The 19,563-nt window shown below is 35.2% G+C and overlaps 5 protein-coding genes across 8 annotated transcripts; 2 read left to right on the forward strand and 3 right to left on the reverse strand.

Moving 5' to 3' along the window:
• Positions 1-485: 485 nt before the first annotated feature.
• On the reverse strand, positions 486-2,805 carry LOC105630839 (F-box family protein). Of its 2 annotated transcripts, XM_089726029.1 has the most exons (3): positions 2,197-2,337; positions 1,715-2,099; positions 486-1,078 (listed from the first exon to the last, which is right to left on the reverse strand). In XM_089726029.1, exons 2-3 carry the CDS (start codon positions 2,069-2,071, stop codon positions 611-613), a joined length of 825 nt encoding a protein of 274 aa, XP_089582155.1. In that variant the 5' UTR covers positions 2,072-2,099; positions 2,197-2,337; the 3' UTR covers positions 486-610. The 2 variants fall into 2 exon arrangements, with proteins under 2 accessions (XP_089582155.1, XP_012068209.1); XM_012212819.4 differs by having other exon boundaries at positions 1,715-2,805.
• Positions 2,806-3,179: 374 nt separating this feature from the next.
• Positions 3,180-6,074, reverse strand: LOC105630837 (exocyst complex component EXO70I). Its single transcript, XM_012212818.4, has 2 exons — positions 5,015-6,074; positions 3,180-4,584 (listed from the first exon to the last, which is right to left on the reverse strand). Exons 1-2 carry the CDS (start codon positions 5,792-5,794, stop codon positions 3,268-3,270), a joined length of 2,097 nt encoding a protein of 698 aa, XP_012068208.1. The 5' UTR covers positions 5,795-6,074; the 3' UTR covers positions 3,180-3,267.
• A 183-nt stretch (positions 6,075-6,257) lies between these two features.
• On the forward strand, positions 6,258-10,172 carry LOC105630836 (NADH dehydrogenase [ubiquinone] iron-sulfur protein 4, mitochondrial). 2 transcript variants are annotated; one of them, XR_002284029.3, is made up of 6 exons: positions 6,258-6,578; positions 7,894-7,982; positions 8,447-8,576; positions 9,058-9,087; positions 9,727-9,793; positions 9,913-10,172. XR_002284029.3 is itself a non-coding variant. In XM_012212817.4 (5 exons), the coding sequence occupies exons 1-5, from the start codon at positions 6,417-6,419 to the stop codon at positions 9,970-9,972; spliced, it is 471 nt and encodes a 156-aa protein (XP_012068207.1). In that variant the 5' UTR covers positions 6,259-6,416; the 3' UTR covers positions 9,973-10,172. The 2 variants fall into 2 exon arrangements, 1 of the variants encoding a protein (XP_012068207.1); XM_012212817.4 differs by lacking the exon at positions 9,727-9,793 and having other exon boundaries at positions 6,259-6,578.
• A 74-nt stretch (positions 10,173-10,246) lies between these two features.
• LOC105630835 (uncharacterized) lies at positions 10,247-11,605 on the reverse strand. The gene has a single exon (XM_012212816.4). The coding sequence runs from the start codon at positions 11,488-11,490 to the stop codon at positions 10,366-10,368; it is 1,125 nt and encodes a 374-aa protein (XP_012068206.1). The 5' UTR covers positions 11,491-11,605; the 3' UTR covers positions 10,247-10,365.
• Positions 11,606-15,169: 3,564 nt separating this feature from the next.
• LOC105630834 (uncharacterized) lies at positions 15,170-19,484 on the forward strand. Of its 2 annotated transcripts, none has more exons than XM_089726267.1 (2): positions 15,170-16,649; positions 17,470-19,338. In XM_089726267.1, the coding sequence occupies exon 1, from the start codon at positions 15,316-15,318 to the stop codon at positions 16,636-16,638; it is 1,323 nt and encodes a 440-aa protein (XP_089582393.1). In that variant the 5' UTR covers positions 15,170-15,315; the 3' UTR covers positions 16,639-16,649; positions 17,470-19,338. The 2 variants fall into 2 exon arrangements, with proteins under 2 accessions (XP_089582393.1, XP_089582392.1); XM_089726266.1 differs by having other exon boundaries at positions 15,171-16,649; positions 19,241-19,484.
• Positions 19,485-19,563: the final 79 nt, after the last annotated feature.

Here is a 19,563-nt window from a genome sequence, read left to right on the forward strand (position 1 = left end):
CTTTGGCTATGCAAAAAATCTTGAATATTTGAAGAGTGAGAAGATGCATTTCAGCGTACAGCCCAATAAACCATTTCAGCATTATCCTGGTACAATTACAATTTCCGCAATATTGGCTTCTTTGCTCAATTTTCTTCCTTCTAAAACCGTAAATTTAATGGACTTTGCTTCCAATTGCAGGGTTGGAAGGGCAGAAACAGACTGTTAAACAATTTAAGCGTCTAAAGAACGACATGACTTTTTAAACTAGGATTAACCAAACGCCATACACTCAAATAGTTCATAAATACTATCGAAGCATATTCCAAAGTCCAATAAAACTTAATTTCAGCTATAAAACTGTAACAAAATGGCAAGCATCTGAAACAGCAAACTAAATCTATTGTAACCAGGGTGGATAAATCATTCTGCAGGCTTTTTGGCACTAAAACTCTCCATGGTATTGTGCATTGCATACAAAGTTAAGGAAGAACCAAGGTGGACAATTAACAGTGAATATCGTTTAACATTTATTATTTCTACAACAGATATGGTACACAACGCCGTAGAGCATTATGGAAATGAGCTATGACTCTAATTGTAAAAAGAAGACTTCTTGAAAGTACATTAATCAATTATCAATCTCCATTGTATCAAGGAGACAACCATTGTGGGCAATATGCCTCAGGTCTACTATATAATTGTCTCGAAGAAACCCAAATCCAAATGTCCCATCACTATATTGCCAAATCCTTCCCTCAACACGCCAAGGATTCGCGGATGTTCCTGCCAAGCCTGGGATCACTAAATCATAACTCGAGTTGATGTGCATAATGCGACAAACCACCTCGTTGTCTATCAAAGCGCATTGCATATGTATGTCCTTTGATGTTGCAGGTGGCTGAAGATGTATGCGACTATTGTATAGATAATCTTCTTCAAGTGAAAATGGAGATTCTATAAATGCAGGATTTGATGTCCAAAACACTGGTGTACAACTAGAAAGCCGTTCAGACAAATCCCCAACTCTTCGGCAAGAGATGCCAACTCCATCATATGCTACAAGATAAAATTCCAACTTCATGTCATCGAGAATTCCCTGTAGTAAGAGGCAGGAGAGAGAGTGAAGTGAGCTACGACAAAAATATCTGTTCCTCTATCATCATTTTCCAATTGATATTCCATGAACCAAATGAAGCAAAGAAAAGAAAGAAAACCACTGGTTATGATAAAACTAGAAAATCCTGTGGCAAAATCCAAATTGGCTAACTAGCTTCAACACAAATTTGATCGAGTCTCCCGATTCAAAAGCAGTGCTCAAGCTGAAACAATGATCACTAATCCTAAGTTCTTCCAAATGCATGTTATAATATCAATTGATTTACTTGAGCATAATGGGTTTGTCCTTTATTAGATAACAGTTACAGAAGTAACTGATGCTTTAGACTAGCTAGTTGTGGCACTTCCTTTCTTGTCAGTTCGAATGTCCAATTGAACATAAACTGTAGCCAATAATCGATGTATAAACATAGGAAGCCAACCAAATGTCAATGACTGTGATAAAGGTAAAAATTTAGCCTCAATAACTCATTTTCTCAAAGAACAAGGTAACAGAACCTTTCCATTGTGCAACAAAAGAATGCAATTTATATTTCCACAAACGAAGTGTCGGAGTTTTCAATCAAAAAACACTACAAGCAAGCAAATACCTACTAGAAACAGAACAATCACACACCTTCCACAACCCTTGCAAAGGCCGAGATGGAGTAGGCGAGGAATCAACAATCTTCAAGAAATGTTCTGTCTCCCACTTTCTCCTTCCCTGCTTCTCCTTCTCTCTCCTCCTCTGCCTCCTCCATGCCCTATCTGCCCCAGGACTCAATCTCATCCTATTCGCATAATACTGATACATCTCTGAAGTTTCCGGTAAGCTCCCCGGAGACCCACTTTCTAACCCAGCACTCACATCCTCAGCACAATCTCCTTGCAAATTTGTCCCATTTGAACTCCTTGAATAAGCAAAATTCACATTCTCCTCCACGCTAAAATGCATATCCCCAATAAAGTTAACATTAACCGGAATTAAGTCCATCTCCAATAGTCCCGATTCACCAGATTGCCTATTATTATGCCCATCAGGATCAATGTAATTAACAATTTGACCTTCTGGCGATATGCTAAGCCAAAGAAACGGCATTTTTATCACACAATACGTACCATTTTGGGACGGAGAGACTCTAGAGCCAGAAAGAAAAGAAGGGCCCCACTCAAAGAAAACTAACGCCGGAGGATTCACTCCGGCGGTTTGCTTCTGTTGACTTTGACCGCATCGGCGCCAGAAACCAATCAGATTCTCCCATTTATTGAGAGTTTTGTAAAGGACCTTGTATGAGACTTTCCCATTACCCCATTTCTTGATTTGGGTCTTTGAGCCCCATCGCCTATCACACATTGAGAACCAGAGTTTGCTGTCGTTTTGGCAAAGTGGAGAGAACCGCCTCGATGTGCAGGCGAAATTGGCGATCTCGGTTGGGGAAAGGAACGAGAGGATGCAGAGCTGGACATCTTCGGGGAAATCAGCGAAGGAACAGGGATTCGTTTCAGCCATGAGGCTTACAGATTTTCTGGGAAAATATTGCAATTTTTTTTTTTCTGTTTGATTGTAGAGAAAATAGAGTTAAATAAAGGAAAACTTAGAAAATGGCAGATTCTTAGAGAAGAGGGAATTATTCTGTTGTGTTCAGCAAAACCAATGACCTGCAGAAGAGGAAATGTTAAGATTAAAGCCGTACAAGCTTCAAAGTATGGACTGCAGGTGTTACGTTGTCGCGTTGGGGACACGTACGTAATTTCAGGACCTTTTTTTCCTAGTTAATCTAGAACACTCAACAACAGTCAGCTGCAACCTATTACTTCGGCCCAGTGTTTCTGTGATTAGATGACGGCCTAGGTAGCCCATGCCCGATAAATTTTATTTTTATAGAGTAACTGATTAAATTCATTAATAATTAATAAAACCGATAATTTTTTATGAATTATTTAATTAAATTTATAATTTGAATGATATTAATTATTTTTCAAAATGTATAAAATAAAAATAAACCTATTTTTTCAGACGAAATGAGTAATAATTTCCCTTAATAATTGAACTTTCTAATAAGTTGGATTTACTTTTCCACACAAGCTGTTTTGAATTCATATTTAAATAAAAACTTGTCGTTTATAAGTAATTTCAGTCGTTTACAATACATTATGGCCAGAGATCATGGTAGAAGAAATTCCAAATAATTAACCAGCAGACACCGAGCTCGCTCCAGATGTTCGATCCTTTGAATCCCTACGCTTAAACTTCCCATGACTAATCCAATCACCACCGTAGAAAAAAATTTGTCCCAACAACCGCTTTATAATCTCAGGACTAACGCATGATTCATCAACGTATTCCAATTCCAAAACACTTGCATACTTGTTCAAGAACTTTGTATAAGCAGGAACAATTAACTTGACAGTCGCATCTCCAATCTGCTCTCTCAAATCATCATCAGAAATTATATAAATAGACCCTTTATGCCTTTGTACAATCTCTTCAAAACCCTTCAAGAAAGACTCCATTTTTCCTCTGACAGAATTTGCAATATTCTCATTGATAATTCTGTTCTGTATATTTATATCTTCCTTTATTTCCAGTAATCTTACAAGACCTCCCCAAGCTTGCTTTTGATACATGTAAGCTGATTCCTCTGCAACAACTTTATACTTGTTTTTCATGTATTGCTCTCCTAATAGCTTCCCAAGCTCCGTGTTTCTTGTTCTCATGTAAATATACCAATATATGTTCATAGCAAATAAGTGAGGCAAAATTTTGTCTTGGTAACGCGATCTTTTTGACTCGATGTTTCTTTTAATTGCTTCCATGATATTGATAATGGCATCTTTGAGCAAATTTTCATCCGTTTCGGGTTTTGATAAGATGCCAACTTTCCATATATGTTCTGTGCGAAGAACTTTAGCCATAGATGTACTGTAATTTTCAGTGGCCAAGTACTTGAGATAATTAATGGCATATCTCACAAGTTTCGGGACTGAACCGTCTTCTGCTGGAGGTAAACCATCGGAATTTCCTTCAATTTTGAGGCCAAACTCCCAAAAGACTTTGCTTGAAGCGTGAACAAGAAGTTTTTCTAGCTCTCTAAATCTTGCACAAAAATCAGCTCCAGCTTCACCTTCAAAGATTTCTGAGAATTCTGTTTTAAGCTTTTCTAAAGAGTCGAACATGTCAAGAAGCTTGAAAAGCTTTTGGGGCTCTTTACTGCTCCTTGCAACGCCTTCTCCAAATCGAAAAAAGACTGCCATGATTTTGTCTGCAATCTTGATAAAACATTCTAACCAGACAGCTCCCTCCATCACTCCTCCAAGAATTTGGTTGCTGAGTTTCTTTTCAGATTGAAAAACTGATTTAACTGCAAGTTGAAAGTGTTGGATCCAAAGGCTTATGGATGTCTCTAAATTTTCCCACTCCATTTCGTCTATTTCTTCAGGTGCGTATTTTCTCAAATAATCTGGGTTCAGCCGCATTAACGCTTTTGCTGCTCTTCTATATCTTACCTATTGAACAAGAACAAGCATATATAATACTAGCTATATATTTTTTTTAGCATATATCTCAATAGCACTCTTATTGCTACTTTATCTTACCTATTGAACAAGAACAAGCATATATAATACTAGCTATATATTTTTTTTTATCATATATCTCAATAGCACTCTTATTGCTACTTTACCTTTCCCACTCCACACTAATCTCCTGAGAATTCAACTAATAGGTTTTGAATTCTTAAAATCTTCTGTACTATTGACCAGATAGCTACTAGACCAATTTTAAAATTGTTTTACTTACTATTTTAAGCAAATAATATAATGGTGGATGCAATATTAAAGGGGAAAAGAATATATATATATATATATATATATATATATATATATATATATATATATATATATATATATATATTAAAACTTTGAATCTATATCATACCTTGACGAAGATATCAATGCATATATCCAAACAATCGTTAGCAGCTAGAGTTTCTGAAATTCTACTGAGAACTTCAATCTCCTGCTCCGTACCCAGATCAGAATTGGCTATTCGATCAGCTTCATCTTCCCCATTTGACTCGCCAATATTTTGGTGCTTTAATTGCTGCAACATACCTTCATACTGGTCTTGTAAATTGAGCAAAGCCTGATCAAGCAATCCATCAAATTTCATAGCATCAACCTCAGTCTCAAAAAGAGCCTTAAGCGTAACCAGAGCCTCTCTCAACCTATGAGCCCTATACTGATCCGTTGCTTTAGTCCTGCTCAAGAACTCCACTACCTCTTGTAGCTTCTGAATCACCGGTTCCCCATCTTGGCTAATTGCGTTTATAGCTGCGTTTAGCCTATCCACACAATCAACGTATCTAAGCAAGAGCTTTCGCCGTTTCTTTGGCTTTTCCGAGGTGGATAATTTAGAGTAAACGTCAAGAATCTCGCTCTGCAGAGACTCAGAGAGCTGAAAAGTATTGAGAAGAGCAAGAGCAGGAGAGATAGCTCTGTTAATTCTGGTTTCTAAAGCTTTTGCAGTGATGGCTAAAGAATGCAAAGGAGCTACTCTTTTTGATGCTGTTGATAGACTTTCATCTATAATAATAAATCTATTATCCATCTTTTCTAGGCTTTCTTCCATTTTGTTGGATGCTTGAAGGATGGATTTCAAATCCGAGCATGCCAACTCCAGCGTAGAAAGCTTCAAGTCGTTTTCTTGGGACGCCATTGATATCCAAACTTTTGGAAAATTGAAAGGGGAGCAGCGGATTTGTATAACCGGTATCTGGGCGGGTGTTTGGGCTGTATTATTAGTCTGGCAAGCATAACAAGACAGGGAGTGAAAGAGGAAGAGGTCTTTCGATTCAAACTAAGAACAAATGGCATTGGATTCTGGAAAGCTGACAAATGAGCAGACAATGATCCTAAGAAGCAAAGCACATGTACAGCCGGTTTGTGATCTAAACTTTCTTGCGGCGCATAGACAAATCCAAACACTAACGACGGACGCACAGAAAACGTCCCCGATTCCTGACTCTGTCATTTATACGTAAGTATTGGGCTTAAGGTATGCGACCCATAGAGAAATGGAGGCCCAATATAAAATTTTCAAATTGGAAGCTCGAATCCCGTCCTAGTTTTGAACAATGGGCCCAAACTAATAATATAATTTATTGGCACAGATTTAAAAGAAAATCAAAATCACCAGTAACCAGCGAAAGTGCGAAACTTCTGGTGTTTTGATTTTCCATGTCTGTAATTCTCCTATCACTCTCCGAGAATCCAACGGCTTATTGAAGAAGAAACCGCCATTATTGTGGAGGAACCTGGTTATTGGACCCTTTTAGAGAATGGCGAGTTCTCTGCAGCGAGGCACTCTAAAACTTGCTCGAGCTAATCGATCGACACTTGCATGTTGTGGGAGATGGTTTTCTTCGGATGCTTTGGTGGAGGTTAAACCCGGCGAGGTCGGCATAGTCTCTGGGATACCCGAGGAACACCTCCGAAGAAGAGTACGCCACCTTCAGTTTTGTATTTGAAAGATTCGTGTCTCATTGTATAATTTATTATTCTTTACTGCTTTATAATGGAGAAATGAAATTGAATTCTTTGGGTGCTTAGGGTTTTTGTTAATCGTATACATCTGCTTATCTGCATAGCTTTTATATAGACTTGAGGAATTGGGAATAGAGATATAGATGAAAAATTAAGGATTTTTGGACTGAGAATGGAAATCAGAAATCAATGATCATGAAATTTAACTTCTTATATCGTCATTAAGTGGTAACTAATTTGTGATTGTTGAGCAATAAGTCATGGTACTTAGGCTATGAAGTGATAACTCTTGTTTAGTGACAGCTGCGATTCCATTCTTGCATTTCAACATCAATTCTCTTATTTTCTGATTTAAACTTTCTTTTTTTTTTTTTTATTAGTTCAATGTCTCAACTTTAATTTTTATCAATCAAGTGTTTGAACTAATAAATTTTTTAGAATTAAGTGCATATCTGGCTGATTTTTTTGGCTTAAAAATTAAAATCGTATATTTTACTCCACTCCTTCACTTTATTCATTTCTCTAGATTATTACCTTTTTCTCTCATTTTATTCTCTCTCATTTTTGTTGATTTTGTTTTAGAATGTAAAGAAAATTATTGAGAATTTTTTTCTAAAAAGAAAGAGAAATAGGACAATAAAAAAATCTTAGGAATGAAAAATGTGAGATGATTTAAATGGATAATGTTCAATATTATTTATTGATTTATTCTAATTTTCAGAAAAAAATATTTTGACTAAATGCACTTACTTAAAAAACGAGTTTGTCAATTCAGCCACTTAAGTGATAAAAGAAACACATTATACACTAAAATAGAAAAACTAGCAAAGTTCAAACATCAATTATATAGTTCTCTCTAAATTAAAATTTCCTTTACTAAGGTCTTCATGAACCTAAGATCAATGTTGTGGTGTTGGATGAGCCATGTGTGTTATGCTTGACCTTCTTCTCTGGAATTATGGATTTAGCACTTTTGTGAGTCTGAGAGAAGAAAAGAATGTGGCCTGACTAGTTTCTAATTGATGCTTGTTCTTATCATCATTAGCTAATTCTCCAGTCAAATTAAGGTTGGAATGGATATAACATAATATAATCGGCAATCTACTAGTGTTGAGAGAAAATAATAGTTCTGTCCAGCTGGTGTCAATTGGTCCACACAGGTTTAGAACCTTGTCATGCCTTTTGTTAGTTGCTTAACATCTTCTTTCCTAGGCCATTTGATTGTTTTCCTTTCATGTTTGATGACCTTTTTTTTCCAATTATGAATGCCAGGTAATTATTTATTCACCTGCTCGAACTGCAACACAACAGGGCTCAGGGAAAGTTGGGAGATGGAAAATTAATTTTTTGTCTACACAAAAGTATGTTTGGTCAATTTAGCAGTCAAATTATTTTCTTTCCTTTTAATAAATCTTTATAAAGGTTTTTGAGGTCTGTCAAAAGCATTCTTAAAAAAAATCCATTTAATTTTTCTATTCCACACCACCTGTGCAAAGATTTTGAGACATTCTTTAAACCTAGTAGCTCCTTTAATCTTAAGACCTAGATTTTGAGTTTAGGCTTGGATTTGTAATACGTTGTATGATGGGTTGACTCTATTCATGAATGACCTAATTTTCCATATATATAACATAGAGCATGGAGTTCGCATCGTTCATTATTCTCTAATGATTGGAAGCATGCCGATATTCAAAGAAGGGTGCTTAATCACATTGAAAGCATTTCAGAACTAATGCACAAGGATACAGGGTGGAATATTTGTGGTTTATGGTGAAATTATTGGAGATTTTAAAAACCATAATGCTCTGGTTGGCATTTTGTGCAGGTGGGAAAATCCATTGATGGGTTGGACATCTACAGGAGATCCATATGCCAATGTTGGTGAGGCAGGACTCAGTTTTGATAGTGAAGAAGCTGCCAAGGCATTTGCTGAAAAACACGGTTGGGAATATGTGGTATGTGCCTCAGTAGTTCTGTTTTGCTGATGCATATGAATCTGCTTGACCATTATCTTTCTCTTAGTAGTGCCTGTGCCTGTTATAGTTGGTAACTTAGTATAATCCTCTAACAACTACTCGAGATGAACAGCTCGATTTTTTCTTTTTATAGAAATCAGCTACATTTTGGCGGTGGTTTTTCTTGTATATGTTGAAAATGCCACAAATTTGTCTCCTAGATATTTTGACTCTGTTGATCAGTCCAGATAATTCACTTCTATATACTTGCATTATTAAGTTCAGTTGTGAAAGAAAACATAAGCCTTGTTCTATATGGATTAGAATATATTTGAACTGGTTCACATGAGTTCTGTACAATCAAACAGACAGCACATTTTTCATTTTCGTATTTGTTTTTGAATAGGGTACCATAATTAAGTAATATAGCATGTTTTCAATTTACTGATCTCCATGTTGTATAACTTCAATTCTTGTGCAGGTCAAGAAGCCGCATACACCTCTTTTGAAGGTTTGAGATTTCAATATTTTGGATTTTTTCAGAAATGGATGAGTTGCTTTATTTAGAAATTACAATTAGGTTAGTTCATTTAGCTTTAGCTGAAACGTTTTATGCAGACATGGAATTGAGGAAAGAAAACGAGAAATAATTTGACAGGGAAACTCGCGAGGATTAGTAAAAGAAATACCACAAAATAATAGCATGAATACGCCTTTTAAGTACTAAATGCTGAAGTTAGAGGATTGAACCAACGGCTAACCAATATTGATTATTTTGTGACAAGATTTGTTAAAATGGGGACTTGAAGCTTTTCTGATGTCCCAAATAGGCCTAATATTGACTCTCGACTGCAAAGCAAATTTCCGTGAATTTTTGTTATTGGGATTACAAATCTCAAGAGTCGGCCCTTTTTTTTAAAAGAACTAAAATCCAATTTGCCCCTTTGAATTTGTTATCCGCCAAAAAAAAAAAAATCTCGTGAGAATTTGAGCAAGTTTAGAGGGGTGTTTTGGTAAATTATGCGTGAATTATAACTGTAAGGGTAAATTGGACCAAAAGATTTACTTTGTAGTACCTTTTTTTTCTGAATAACAAGTTCAAGAGGGCAAATTGGATTTCATTTCGTTTTCTTCTTATGTGAGGTATCAGTTGATAGTGTAAGAAATACAAAGGATCCAGCGTGTACATTCTTCCCCTGCCTGCTAATCAGAGTCAGGTTTGGCATTCTGTTTGTAAAAATAACTGATTTGAATTTTAGCCCACTACAAATTGTGTTTTGTCGTTTGCTTATTGTATTTAAATTTACTCCTGTTTTTCTTTTCCCCCTATTTCCAGCCCAAGTCATATGCTGACAACTTCAAGTGGAAGGGCCCAGCAAAGAACGAGGATAATTAACGTGGTGCAACTATTACCATCCAGAATTCATGCTTTAAAATAAAAAGAATCGATCTTTCTTCTGTATTCCTACTTGCCCAAGCTTATATTCGCATTTATACTTTGCTGTGTAGTTGTAAATGTACCCGTCTGCTTGCTTCTGCCAAGAAAAGCAATGAACATTTTTTGTATATGTATATAAAATTCTCTTTGCTGCGTGAGATTTCTGACATACAACAACAGACAACAACCGAAACCAACCGTTGCCCCAAGAGAGGGACAAGAGAACCAAATATCTTATAAACATCTTGACTTTTAACTGAAAAGCTAAAGAAAACTATGCATCACTTGATGTCATACTGTACATTACTTGATGTCTTAATATGTATACAAGGTAGAAAATAAGGAGCTTTTCTAGTGCACAGTTGAATATTCAGACATTGGTGGCGGTGGTGGTCCTGCCGGTTTGAGAACCTCCCTGCTTTGAGTGTGGAACCTCCAAATGTAGAGATAATCCTTCGACTCGCAGGACAATCTGATAACATCACAAAAAGAATTGATTGCTTTCTTCTTCCCTTCATGTCCCCACTCTATTCTCACCCAGCATGAGAACCCATTTGATGAAACTGGCACTCTTGAACCATCAAGATTCAGCATAACTTCTCCACAAATCCTTTTGCATGAGCCACCCACGAACCGACCATCACCTGTGATCATCGAGTCGAGCCATAAACATTCTGGTTGACCCACCATTTCTTTGTAAGCAGAATTTGCTAGCCTCACTTTGTAGTTGGAGTCGGATATCACAGCTGGCAAGGCCTCAGATTCAACTTCTTCTTCAACCTCCCCTGGCTTCTTTGGAAGTTCCAGTGAAGGGGCTAAGTTTGGGTCTTCTGTTATGCACCCAACGCTTATCCTGGAGCCAACTGGCCTAATTGGCTGAGGTGCTATAACATTTGTTAAGCTAGCAGGTGGTTCTTGCAGTTGCTGCAAGAGGTCTTTATCTTCTGGGATTTCAGCTACAATATTCAAATCAATTACCTTTTTCTCTCCGCGTCGTTCCATGCAACTGATTTCGGGTGCAACGGCAGGAACCGAAGGTTGACACGGAAGAAGAGAAAGCGTAACCAAATCTGAAGAGGTGGTGACTGGATTTTCCAAGCAAGTGCTGTTAACCCCAGCAAGATTGGCAACAGGAAGCTGAGAAATCCCATGAGCAAAACCCCGCAAGGAGAGATCTCTAGCAGAGGTTATTAAATGACCAGGAGAGGAAAGACCAAGAAAATGAGTTGTTCTTGGTCTTTTGATGGTAGGAGGAGAAATAGCAGCTCTCCCTCTCTTTCTTGTTCTAGTGGGCCTGGCTTGCAACTGAGGCCAGAGATTCCTAAGGTAAGGAGATTGCCTAATTTTCTGAGACATTGAAGAGCTTTCACCCAAAGAGTTGGCAGGAGGCTCAGGCTTTGGTGCAATGGGCCTGTACCTAGACATGATTTCAGCAGTTTTTGCTGTTGTAGAGTAAGGACTGAGTGTCTTGAGCATGGTGGCTGGTTAGTTTCTTGTCAAGCTGCGCTCATGGTATAAAATGGGTGAAGGGATTATGTAATTGGCAGAGAATTAAGATGAAAGAAGAAGAAGAAGAAGAGAGGTGGAAGGAATAGTTAGAAAGGGATGATTTGTTGAGGTGAGGGTTTTAAGGGTAAGATATAGCCAATAAGGAAAGGGCAGCCATGAAGCAAGGAGGGAGGAGCGAATGACACGTGGTAAGAGTACGGTGGGTACGTGTTCGAGAGATGGAGACACGTGGGATTTGGGCATGGCAGTGGGTCCATGCATGTTAACACATATTGAATGGATAGACAATGGTTTTGACAACTGAGCCCACCAGCCAGTCCAGTTGGGTCCAGTTTCTCTCTCTAATATCTGGAGACTGAGCTTTGCCTGTCACACAGCCAATCAAAAAGGGTCTGTCGTTGCAACGCGTGTGGACTTGGCTTCCATGCGTGGATACACCTATCAGGATTGGCTTGGTCGTTTTTGTTTTCTAATTGGTTTTACCACAATGCCCTTAGTACTTGAGCGGTTATTTTTGGCTATCCTACATATGTCGAGCGCTGATATATTTTAGACTGCATGCAAAGGGATGAGTTGGAATGTGATTGGAGGGCGAGTGAGCGTTGCGTTGGGAGGTACAAACTGACTACTAGTCTGTGAATGCATGAAATATTTACACGTGGCTTTTCCAGTTAAGAAGCTGCTAAAACGTGATGTCTGCCCTTTGTGAAGCGCGCTCCTTTTTCCCTATTAGCGCCGTTGCGGTGCTTTTGCTCCTTGCCACATCATCACCGTGTACTTCTACCTACCATTCTAAACGATTTCTCTATGACGTATAGTTGGATTTCAAAACAATAATTCCGATTTTTATACCGGTTAGTTGGTAATATTTTATATTTTTTAATAATATTATATAACTCGGAATAAAGAAATTGTTAAAAATGTTTCTACTAATTTCATTAATTGAAAAAAATATCTTGAAGGATTTCGATTTTATTGATTAGAAACATAGATGTAAATTTTAATTTTAATTGGTTAAATTTTTATTTAAATTTAAATTTTATTGAATGCAATAAAAAATTATTTTATATATTAAATAAGGTATATATTAAATATAGTAACAATATAATATCTTTAAACATTTTAATTTTATTTGTTGAAAAATAAAAATAATTAATTGATTATATTAGTTTTTATTATCTAAATTTTATTAGAAAAATAAAAAATATTTTATTAAATATAGTACGAATCGAAAATATATTATGAGTTTAACTACATTTGTTTTATGAGTTTAACTACATTTGTTTTATTATCTGAGTACAAATCGAACTAGGATAAAAATTATGAGGACGTGGAGAATAATTTTTAAACAAAAAAAGTTTGATAAAAATAATATAATTTTGATTCATTATATTAATTTTTTATTTAAATTTAAATTTTATTAGATAAAGTAAGAAAATATATTATACACTAAATAAGGTACATATTAAAAACAGTAAGAATATATCGTCATTACAGATTTTAATTTTATTGACAAAAAAATAAAAATAATTTGATCTTAGCTTCTAATATTAATTTTCTATTTAAATGTAATTTCTAATGAATGAAATAAAAAATTATATATACTAAATAATTTATATTATAAATATGGTATGGATATAGCATAATTGGGAATTTAATTTTATTGATAGAAAAAATAAAGATAATTTAATTATGACTTGTAATATTAATTTTTTATTTAAATAATTTATATTTAATAACATGAAAAATTATATTTGCTAAATAAAGTACATATTAAATATGTTAAGGACATAAGATCGTTAGGGATTTTAATTTTATTTATTAAAAAAAACAAAGGTAAGTTAATTTTAATTGGTTATTAATTTTTTATTAAATTTAAATTTCATTTTATAAAATAAAAAAAATATATTATATACTAAATTAGATATATATTAAATATGGTAAGAATACTATTTTTAAAAATTTTATTTTTATTAGTTAAAAAGTAAAAAATAAATTAATTTTGATTGGTTATATTAATTTATAATTTAAATTTAAATTTTATTGTAGGAATAAAAAATGATATTATATGATAGGTAATGTATATTTTAAATATGGAGAATACAATATCTTTAAGGATTTTAATTATATTTTTTTAGAAAATAAAATGGTTACGCTAATTTTTTATTCAAATATTTTATTAGATAAAATAATAAATTTTATTATATACCAAAATAAGGTATACATTAGTTATTAGATAAAGAATATGTAAATTCAATTTGATAAAATAAAAAATTATTTCAAATATATTAATAAAAAAGCCTAAGTGTAAATAATAAATATTAATTTAATATATTAAAAATATTGGCACATGAAGCTATAATTTTATAATCTAAAATTTTAGAAAAAAATTATTTCGTAATACTTTCAAATATTCTGTAAATAATAACTTTATTTGTCCATACACATTGATGGTTTAGCAAAATCAAACATTTAAAATCAACCACACTAATAAATTGAGGATAAATGATTTGTATTTAGACATCAGTTTGATGTAATATAAAGTTAAATGATTCAAAATCATCAAAATACACTTGATTTAGGTTGGTTTAATTAGATAAATTTTGAAGTAAAATAATTTATTAATTTTAAATTATAGTTTAAATAAATTGATTTTAATAGTATTATAATATAAAAATATTTTTCAAAATATAAAAACTTAAATAAACAATTAGAGTCTGGAGTGGCTCCAATTGAATATTATCACATTGATGTTTAATTTAACTCAAAGCTTCGAACTATTTAAATTCTCAACTTTTATTTTTTCAATTCAATAATAATTTAAAAAGCTTACAAATTGGAATTCAACCTACTAAAATTTCCTGAAATAACAAATTGGTGAGTCTCATCATTGTTTATAATTATTAGCTACTAGCTAGTGAAATTGTGGAGGGAATGGGTTGTTCAGTTTCAGAGGTTTTAATAACAGAGATTGAACATATATTATTTTATAGTTTTAAAGTTTTCGTTTGATGAGAGTTTTAATGTTTTTGGTCACAAGATTTTTTTATTTCTCAAATACATCATAAGCATAAGGATTTAGAATGGGAATATTGGTAAATGTCTGCCAAAATTAGGGTTTTGTTGACAGAGATTATTAGGACTTTGTTTTTCAATATAGATAAAATACAAAGAGTGGAAGAATATTGAGAAAAAGAGTGATTACAGTTCGATAAATAGCCTATTGCACGCTTTTGTTTTTTCCAACTCGAGGGTAGGTACACTACCTGTCGTTCGACTATCTGGAATCATCGCTGAGAAAACGACAAAGGCTGCAGTACCGTTGATAGCGCGGAAACTGATGGGCCGTTACAATTCGGACAAGGCTCCATCAATGCAAGCGCAAGCCTCAAAGCTCCGTACGGATGGTAATTTGTACAAGGCGATCCATTCATCGAAGCTTAACCCTCAAAGCTCCATGATGCTTTTGGGCCTCGTTAGACCCAGCTTGATTGAGAAACCTAATATCTGAGTCAATGATCTGCGAATCTAATAAAGTAGTACTATTTAATTTAAGATATATTTAATATTTGTAATATGAATAATGATTTATTAATTATATTTTAATTTAAATGTAATATAAAAAGTAAAATAAAGCTCACATGTCACATCGCCTTCCTCACCAAGGGAAGAAGGAAATTGTGAGCACTGAAGACTGATATATATTAGCACATAAAATTCCATTCTACCATCATCGACAAATTACTTGCTCGCTAATGTCTTAAAATTTTCCTCTCTTTTTAGCCCTCTTCAATGGGTGACAGGAAACTGCCCGCAGATATTCCTTCAAATTACGTGACTCTTCTAGAGCTTCAAGAACGCTGGGTTAAAGAGCAGCAGCGAAAGCAAAGGGAGAAAGAAGAAGAAGAAAAAGGCAACGAGCAAAAGCTCCTACGACGAGAAAATGAAGAAAAAAAAGAGCGAAACACTCAAGCTCGGCTGCTCAAAAACGGCCAAAGGAATCGGAGGTGGAATTATAGGCGGGGAAATCAGAATTCGAAGAAAAGTGGTCGCCATGTTTGTCCCGAGGAAAATGAGGCCGAAATAGTGGCTGCTTTTGTTGAAGGAAATGAGATTGAGAGTGCCGTGAAGGAGACGAAGAACAAAGGTTGGGGTAACAATTGGAAACAAAAGCAGCAGAAAAAGGAGAAGGAGAAGATGGAGGATGGAGAAGCTAGGGGAAAAGAAGAGGAGGAAAGTGGTCGCCATGTTTGTCCCGAGGAAAATGAGGCCGAAATAGTGGCTGCTTTTGTTGAAGGAAATGAGATTGAGAGTGCCGTGAAGGAGACGAAGAACAAAGGTTGGGGTAACAATTGGAAACAAAAGCAGCAGAAAAAGGAGAAGGAGAAGATGGAGGATGGAGAAGCTAGGGGAAAAGAAGAGGAGGAAAGAAAGGCGGGCCAGGCAGACACTCCGCCAGTTAAGAGCGAGGGGAGTGTTTCGGTGAGGAGGCATGACAGAAGGAGGGATATAAGGTTGGAGTTTAGGCCGAAAATTACTAGCGTGGTTCAGAAGAGAGACCGGACAGTGACAATAGAGAGAGAAGTTGTGAATGTGGCGGAGGGGACTGAGGACACTGCAGTCAAAATCACGGGAAAAAATGAGAATGTGTTGGAGAAGAGTGAGGGGACTGTGGAGATTGAAGGAAAGCTTAGGAATCTATCTGTAGAAAAAGAGAATGAAAGATTGGAAACCCAAAATAGGATTGTGAATCGTAGCAATAGTCAGTATAGAGGTTATAATGCGAATAGCAGGAATGTTGAGTGTAGAGGATATAATAGTGGTGTGAAGCACCGTACCGGACAATATTATGGGAGATTTAATGGACAATATAGAGGAAATTATGGGAAGTTTAATGGACAATATAGAGGAAATTATGGGAGGTTTAATGGACAATATAGAGGAAATTATGGGAGGTTTAGTAAGGGAAGACAGGATGGAATGGTTTGGGCGAAGAAAGAACAGGTTGCTGATAATGATGAGGGTATCGGAGTGGATTGGATGAAGAAAGAAAAGGTTGCTGATGATGGTGAGGGTATCGGAGATCAAAGCTCAAGCAACTCAGCGGCATTGTAGCGATTTGCTTGGTAATGTCTATGTGATTTTACATTAATTATTACTGGTCTGTGAAGTTTTGGTGTCTGTGTCCATGCTCATTTGCTTGTTGAAATGGCTGTCTTGTTGGTATATGAAATAAATTTATTTGAATATTTATCATCCTATTGAGCACCCAGCGTTAGAAATGATAATCTGGAGGTTGATGGATTGTCACTATGTCTTAGGCAGATATTATCTGTTGGGTGCTTTTCCTTTTCAATTAAACCTTGTTGTCCAAAATGAAAAGCTGAAGAAGAATCTATAGATGACAAGCAAGTTTTGCTTCCAATGGAGAATTATAAACAACATTTTCTGACAATATTGGCATATAATTTAATGAGGTTGCATATAATTTTCTTTCACTTTGTTCCTTGCACACTTTTCCCATGTAGCACTGGCATCAACATTATGATTATTGTGGTAGCATGCTATTTAACCATATCTTTGTGCTATTATTTAGGGCTGTGTTACATTGCTTCTTTTGAACTGGCATTAGAATTAGATTTATATCAAGTGTCACTTTAACAAAGGCTATCGAAAAAAACTCTGCTATATTTGAATGGGATTCATATCGTGATGAAGTTTAGGAATATAACTTCTGCAAGAGTGATGATGTTTAAGACTATAGCTTCTGAAAGATTGATACATATATATTTCCACTTGATATATCCTGTGGAAGATAACTATATTTGCAATTACTTTTAGATGTGCAGACAAGCTTTGACAATGGAATTACATGGTTTTAGCTGTCTTCTTCACCTTTCAATTTTTTACATGCTATTGTGTTTATTCTTTTTTTAATAAATGTAGCCAAACTAGAGGTGTTGATGCAAAAATTTTGGATGTCTTTGGAGAAGCTACCCAAGTTCACGACATTCGTTCAAGTCTTTGTCGGAGTATTCTTTTAACCCTGGACATTAGGATGTGGATAGAGTTCTTGATGGACCTTCCGAAGGTTGCAGCAAATGGAGAAAGAAATTGTGTTTGAGTTCCTAGGATGATAAAGGATGCTATATTAGTTTTGAGCTTGACTTGTATGTTAGATCATGAGATTTTGGACAGTATTTTGAGAAGGATACAATTCATGCTTCAGTATCTTACTTGGTCTGGTGCTTCAGAATATCATAGACCAAATAGTAGTGAATGAATTTACGGATTACATACAAGCATGTTGTGATTTGTGATTTGAATTCTTTGTTAGGTGAAAGCAGGAAAACATAATATATTTGATTTCCATACATGAGGAGGGTATTGGGAGCTTGACTAGTAAATGCACTTTTTCTAGAAAAGAAATGCCTTTCAGTATAATTATTCTTACCTAAAGGCTACATTCTTTTTTAATCTAGGTCAATGTTGCGAAATTGAAAGATATTGGTCACTGTGCTCATCAATTTTACATTTCAAAATGTTAGAACGTGTAGGTGCAATTATATATTTAATTCAGTATAGTGGTATGTTTTAGTCTGATGAATTTCCTGTTGAAACACTGAAACAAGGATTATCAGAAGTTCTATCTGAAGTGTATAGTAGGACCCAAAGAATGTCAAATCCATCCTTCTTTGACATGGATCCGTTCATTCGTATTCTTAGTTGGATTAACAAATGATGCAGAATACAAGTATCTAGTTGCAGCTAAATGAGCAGTTGAATGCATTGGCGTTTAGGTACTATCTGAAGATCTAGGTTTCTACGACATCTCCTAAGTCCTGCTCTACATACCTCGTGTTTGAATTTGTCAAGTTTGCAGTTTGCACTAACTGGAGAATAGATAGACAGTCATAGATGAAGTATAATGTTTACTTTTATAACTTAATGGATCAAATATAGTTAATATAGAAACTCTGCAGCCAGGATTGCAGACAAAGAAGAGAATTGTTGTCCTTAAAATGGAAGGGTATCAATGCTTGCAAACTGCATAGAAATATATAAATAGCTAACCTATCTAGGTGGTGGGTGCTGTAGTAACAATAATGTTAGGATTGCTTTTTACCAAGTTCCTCCTAGGGGGAGTTATGCTCTTTGCACAGTTAGGGCCTTTTGGCTGCTATTTCTACCAATGAAAAAAGAAGTGATATTATGAACTGGGAGGGAGAATGTGATAGGATCCATGCCCATTCGCTTAGAATGATGAGGGAGCACAATCCCGCCTGCACCAAATAGCTTCTCTGAAATTGTTGGGATGGTTTACTATAACAGGTGTAAATTTGAGTCAAAAAGCGAAGGCAAAGGGACTTATTGTCCTATGGGACAGCTGAAAAACTAAATCTCTAGCAACCTTGATGTTCAGTTCAACTTGACTTTTGTAATTTAAAGACTGGTGCATCCATTATGTTTAGATACGTATGGAAATATTATTGTTGCTTGTTCCATTCTTTTCATTAAGGAAAATCAAATGCTAGAAAACTAACAGTTCTTCACTATGTGAACTCAGTATTTGATGACATGAACAGATGTTGACTTTTTGTGAATGCTTAATCATGGTAGTTGATTTGTTGCTTCTTTTTGAATGTTTGATCATGGATGCATCAAGAATATCTGTTCAATTTACAGCATGATCTGATTTGAACATTTTAACATGCAGGTCCGGTGGCAACTGTGGAAGATCAAGAGAATGAAAGGAAGAATTAACACAGTGGAAGCAATTGAAACGTTCAGGAAAAAAAAAAAAAAACCGCAAAATGTATCAAGACTTGTATAGATACCTGTTTTTCATTATGCTGTTATGTTTCGTGTCATTGACACTTATTATGGATGATAAATATGCACAAAGGCATGTCAACTTATTGACATACCAGCATTGAATGGCTAATTGTAATTTTTGATGATATTGGGGATTTAGAACAAATTTTATATGTTTGAATTTGTTTCGCTGGTTGGCAGTAGGTTTATCTGATGATATTTGGA

This window comes from Jatropha curcas, chromosome 9 (assembly GCF_041381405.1).
Source record: "Jatropha curcas cultivar XTBG-Jc1 chromosome 9, XTBG_Jcur_1.0, whole genome shotgun sequence".
Classification (NCBI taxonomy): Eukaryota; Viridiplantae; Streptophyta; class Magnoliopsida; order Malpighiales; family Euphorbiaceae; genus Jatropha; species Jatropha curcas.

What these genes read in the sequence shown, in the direction of transcription:
- LOC105630839 (XM_012212819.4), bottom strand. Translation starts at nt 2,587, where the DNA reads ATGGCTGAAACGAATCCCTGTTCCTTCGCTGATTTCCCCGAAGATGTC. An exon ending in CTTTGCAAGGGTTGTGGAAG is followed by an intron (nt 1,079 to 1,714) that starts GTGTGTGATTGT and finishes CTCTTACTACAG; the next exon opens with GGAATTCTCGATGACATGAA.
- LOC105630837 (XM_012212818.4), bottom strand. Translation starts at nt 5,794, where the DNA reads ATGGCGTCCCAAGAAAACGACTTGAAGCTTTCTACGCTGGAGTTGGCA. An exon ending in GCATTGATATCTTCGTCAAG is followed by an intron (nt 4,585 to 5,014) that starts GTATGATATAGA and finishes CTTGTTCAATAG; the next exon opens with GTAAGATATAGAAGAGCAGC.
- LOC105630835 (XM_012212816.4), bottom strand. Translation starts at nt 11,490, where the DNA reads ATGCTCAAGACACTCAGTCCTTACTCTACAACAGCAAAAACTGCTGAA.
- LOC105630836 (XM_012212817.4), top strand. Translation starts at nt 6,417, where the DNA reads ATGGCGAGTTCTCTGCAGCGAGGCACTCTAAAACTTGCTCGAGCTAAT. An exon ending in AGGAACACCTCCGAAGAAGA is followed by an intron (nt 6,579 to 7,893) that starts GTACGCCACCTT and finishes TATGAATGCCAG; the next exon opens with GTAATTATTTATTCACCTGC. An exon ending in AATTTTTTGTCTACACAAAA is followed by an intron (nt 7,983 to 8,446) that starts GTATGTTTGGTC and finishes CATTTTGTGCAG; the next exon opens with GTGGGAAAATCCATTGATGG.
- LOC105630834 (XM_089726267.1), top strand. Translation starts at nt 15,316, where the DNA reads ATGGGTGACAGGAAACTGCCCGCAGATATTCCTTCAAATTACGTGACT.